The following is a 4,719-nucleotide window of genomic DNA, read 5'->3' as shown; positions in this document are numbered from 1 at the left end:
TCCGAGCTCCCTCCGGATGTCTGAGCTCCTCACCCTATCTCTAAGGCTGAGCCCAGCCACCCTACGAAGGAAGCTCATTTCGGCCGCTTGTATTCGCGATCTCATTCTTTCGGTCACTACCCAAAGCTCATGACCATAGGTGAGGGTTGGAACGTAGATGGACTGGTAAATCGAGAGCTTTGCCTTACGGCTCAGCTCCCTCTTCACCAAAACGGTCCGGTACAACGCCTGCATCTCTGCTGACGCTGCACCGAACCGCCTGTCCATCTCCCGCTCCATTTTACCCTCACTCGTGAATAAGATCCCGAGATACTTGAACTCCCTCTCTTGGGGCAGTGACTCACTCCCAACCCAGAGGGTGCAATCCACCGTTTTCCGGAAGAGAAAAATGGCCTCAGACTTGGAGGTACTGACTCTCATCCCGACCGCTTCACACTCGGCTGTGAACCGCCCCAGTGCGTGCTGAAGGTCATGTTCTGAAGAAGCCAACAGAACCACATCATCTGCAAAAAGCAGGGATGTGATTTCTGTACAGTGTGTACAGCCAGAAAGGACTACAGTTTAGCTTCACTTTAAACTACTGTGATTCATCAAAAATACCAATAAACAAACACATTAGCATGCATGAATTTATTAGACTACGTTTACAATGTCATGAGCATTTATAAAATATATGTACAATTGGGCAAGAAAATAAATCATGAACCCCCTAAAAATATAAGTAAATAAAGCAGAACAAAATAAGTGCTTTAGAGAGATGATGTTATTAGAAATATAAAAAACTCTCTGCACTCGTGGAGCCAACCGGAGTGATTTACTGCCAGATAACAAAGCACGTTCTGTTTAATGGTTTCGAAAAGTGTCACTGATGTTTTCTTTATTTTGACAGCAGTACTACTTGGTCCAGGTCACCATAAGATAGGAAATTGATGCTTTGTATATGGTGCAAGCTTGAAACACCATACTCGATTGTAGGTGACTCGTAACCTGCAGTATTTCCTGGAAACCCTACTGTACGTAACCAAATGATAACACTGTCTGTATATACTTGTCATTAGTCCACGTGAAAAAGTCCATTTGAGATCCATTGGTGTTTAGGAAACAGAGGACACTTCTGTCTTGCTGGCTGATACTGAGGTCTCATCATCCACCATGCCTCCCATTCCAATAGTGCTCAGCATGCAGTTACGGAACTGCAAAAACACAGTACAAGGTAAGGTTTTATAGTGACGAATCATTAGACACTGAAGAGTAACACTTTTTCAGCAGTTTAATTATAAAAAATGTGGTTTATAACCCACTATAATATCCTTGTAAACAGCTACAAAACGGCTGTAAGTGTTTACTAATGTATTTGTCAACAAATAATTCAATGGAATATGTAATTATTTAGAAATGCATCTTCGCTCTCTTCACTCCCAACTCAGATAACTCTGAAACGCATCATAAAGCTAAAAGCCTAAGGAGAAATTAGGTAAGTGGACGTTGAGTCACACAACATCATGTCCTCATGTGTTTTGGAAACTTTTATAAACTGTTTGCAGCCATTCTCTGGATGATTTCCTAATGAGTAAAAACAGAGGTTTTAAAGTGATGTGTTACCATATTGGTTTTACCATACCTGTTTGTTCAGCAAAACATAGATGATAGGATTGAACAATGCTGAGCTCTTTGAGAAGAAGGCAGGGATAGCCATGGATGCTGCTGAGAATGCTGCTCCCTTGTTGAAGAAGATCCATGCAGCAAAGCTAGCATATGGAGTCCAGGCCACCAGGAAGCCCAACACCATCAGGATGCACATACGTGTCACTTCCCTCTCAGCCTTTTGGGTAGATTCAGAGTCCTGCTGCTGGGCTGCGGCCTGAAAATCATCATCAGTTATTTGATATTCTCTAACATAGATAAGGTTCAAACCAACAATATTAAAAAATCTCATTAGATAAAGTAACTGTCTCTTACCGCCTTCACTGTGCATACTAAATTTCCATAAGTGAAGAAGATGGTGAAGACAGGAACACAAAAGTGGCAGGTGAACATGTAAATGACGTATGATTCATTGTTGAAGCCTGGGGCCATGGTGTAGTAGTCTGGTCCGCAAGAAACCTGAATACCCTCAGGAATGTACCTGCAAATACAAAACATGCAATGTAAGATACAACATAAAAAATGTTGACATTATATGTTGCAGCCTTTCTGTGTGCAACCTTTGAGAGAATGCAGGAAAATGTGAAAATAAAAAACTTCAGTTTCAAGTGGGACAGCAACTTTGCAAGATGGCATGTTGTACAGTGAAAATGCTAGGATTGTTGCATGAGCTTAAAATAATTCAAAGCATAATTGCAGTGGCAGCAAAAGTACCATGTGTGTTACCATGTATTGACAACTTGGTAGTAATCCTGATTATAGAACAATGGGAAATTACAGAAATCTCATGAATATAATAAATGGATTGTCCCTTAAAAATACTAATCAATAGGGTTTGATGCATGTATGGGGCGGCTGTGGTGTAGTGGAGAGCAAGGTAGTTCTCCAATCAGAGGGTCGGTGGTTCGATACCCGGCTTCAGCAGTCGATGTGTCCTTGGGCAAGACACTTAACCCCAAGTTGCTCCCGAAGGCTTGCCATCGGTGTGGACTGGATGTTGCATGAATGTTAGTTAGAGTCTGATGGTGGCACCTTGCATGGTAGCCTGTCATCAGTGTGTGAATGGGTGAATGATATGTAACATACTACTGACTGTAAGTCGCTTTGGGTAAAAGCGTCTGCTAAATGACTGTAATGTAATGTAATGTAATGTAATGTATTGTTTAAAGCGAAGACTATCAGCTTAAAGAGAGACAGACAATAACCAAAGTATTTGCAAAGGCTACAAAATGCTAACCAGATGCTAAGGTCCAAAAAAGCAAAACAGGGACAGAGAATGTTAGTAATTTCAGTCAGCAGTCTGTCATCAGTATTGATTAAAATCCTTGAACAAATGAACTAATTCCCTCTGGTAGGGCAATTTGTTCTCACAAGAATTAAAAAAAAAGACAAGAGCAAATCATCTGATTTGTTAGGCAAATATCAAATTACAAATTTAAGATCCAAGTCATTTGATCCTTTGAGATGTTATTAGTTTCGTAAAGAATCCTGAGAATTTAAATTTGGGGATTTTTCAGTAATCATTGGTTTGATTTGAGGGATAGAGAGCTTCTAAATACACCAATAAAAAAAAGTTGTCAAATATTTTGGAGTATTATTTAGCAGGTCACATGCACTTTGTTTACATTTGCATTGTTTTTTAACTTCCATTCCATCCATTTTCCGTAACCTGCTTATCCAGTTAAGTTTAACTTAATGGGTAAAAACAGAAAAAACTGTTTGAGCTAAAACTGTTTGAAGAATAAGCATCTTTATCCACCATTTGTTTTGGTTTTATGTTGTTGTTGTTAGATTTGTTGCTATTTTACAATCTGGGTCTTACTCTCCTAGTCATGATTCCTTTTAACCATGTTAACATTTTAATCACGAGCATGACTGTTGAAGTGCTGTAGAAGCAATTGCATCAAGGAAATTGGTTGGGGAAAACAAATTGATCCACTTCAACATTTTGATGAGAAAATGAAAAAGAAAACACCCAAACTGTAATGATGGTCCAATGTATAGAACAACTGCAAGACTGCACAACTTTGGAAGTTTGATTTGATAAAGTTGAACCAGATTTAGAAATTACCAGATTTGTCTGATAACCTTTACATGTGCTATTGTTTCTTTTCTAATTCAGTGGTGTAAATAACATGGCTCACCTGGGTGTTTGTTTAACTGTGTGACTGTTTGTGTTGTGTCCCTACTGGACTCATTCTAGTAACGTTATGATATTGGTGATTTAAATGTTTGCATACCAAATTTTAAGAATGAACAAGATAGAAAAATAGGTTGCTAAGTAAGAGTGTGGTAAATGCTCCAATTAAAGACTTATCCATTCTTTGTTCTTCCACTGCTAGTCATGTGATCCATTTTTAGGAATTACCTTGACCAGCCAACAAGAGGAGGGACAGCACAGGAGGCAGCCATGATCCAGGTGAATGCACAACCTGTTGCAGCGTGGGTGGATGTAAATTTGAAACTACCCATTGGTTTGCAGACCACAATGTATCTCTCAATAGCTAGAACCACGAGAGACCACAGAGCAACTTGACCTGTTGATAAAAGAAAGAGAACAGTTGTGATGAGCACCTTCAAATGTTGCCTTATGTTGTACAAGTTTAGAGCTGTCTAAAAGCTTTGATTGAAAAAAATAAGACAGAACTGTACAATAATCGGTACAATAATAATGATAACGGCCAATAAACATCCATTTTCCTAAAGTTTACCTCCAAGTGTAGCCATGAACCCCTCAATAGCACAGCCCGTGGTTCCCAAGGAGAAATAGCCATTGAGGGAAGTATAAAAGGTGACTGTGAATCCAAAGCTGACCATGATCAGTCCAGCCACAGCCAAGTTGACCAGGATGAAGTTGAGAGGTTGCCGGAGCTTCTTGTTCTGAGCTGTGACGAACAGTGTAAGGAAGTTGATGGGAAAGCCAGTGCCCATCAGGAAGAACATGTAGAGAGCCAGTATTTTGAATTGCCATGGCTCTGCCAAATAATACTGTGGGTACTCAAAAGGACTCCTCACAAGCCCCGTCCGGTTGTTCATGGGGATGTAGAAGTTCTTGCCCTCTGTGCCATTCTCCAT

General features: G+C 40.1%; 1 protein-coding gene across 1 annotated transcript; it reads right to left on the bottom strand.

The window, feature by feature from the left end:
* Positions 1–1,094: 1,094 nt before the first annotated feature.
* LOC129106495 (green-sensitive opsin) lies at positions 1,095–4,719 on the bottom strand. The gene is made up of 5 exons (XM_054617926.1): positions 4,356–4,719; positions 4,013–4,181; positions 1,960–2,125; positions 1,622–1,861; positions 1,095–1,193 (listed from the first exon to the last, which is right to left on the bottom strand). Exons 1-5 carry the CDS (start codon positions 4,717–4,719, stop codon positions 1,095–1,097), a joined length of 1,038 nt encoding a protein of 345 aa, XP_054473901.1.

This window comes from Anoplopoma fimbria, chromosome 17, assembly GCF_027596085.1.
Source record: "Anoplopoma fimbria isolate UVic2021 breed Golden Eagle Sablefish chromosome 17, Afim_UVic_2022, whole genome shotgun sequence".
Lineage (NCBI taxonomy): Eukaryota > Metazoa > Chordata > Actinopteri > Perciformes > Anoplopomatidae > Anoplopoma > Anoplopoma fimbria.
This window is presented reverse-complemented; position numbering and strand designations above follow the sequence as displayed.

What these genes read in the sequence shown, in the direction of transcription:
- LOC129106495 (XM_054617926.1), bottom strand. Translation starts at nt 4,719, where the DNA reads ATGGAGAATGGCACAGAGGGCAAGAACTTCTACATCCCCATGAACAAC. An exon ending in CCTCTTGTTGGCTGGTCAAG is followed by an intron (nt 2,126 to 4,012) that starts GTAATTCCTAAA and finishes TTGTATTTGCAG; the next exon opens with GTACATTCCTGAGGGTATTC. An exon ending in TAGTATGCACAGTGAAGGCG is followed by an intron (nt 1,862 to 1,959) that starts GTAAGAGACAGT and finishes GATGATTTTCAG; the next exon opens with GCCGCAGCCCAGCAGCAGGA.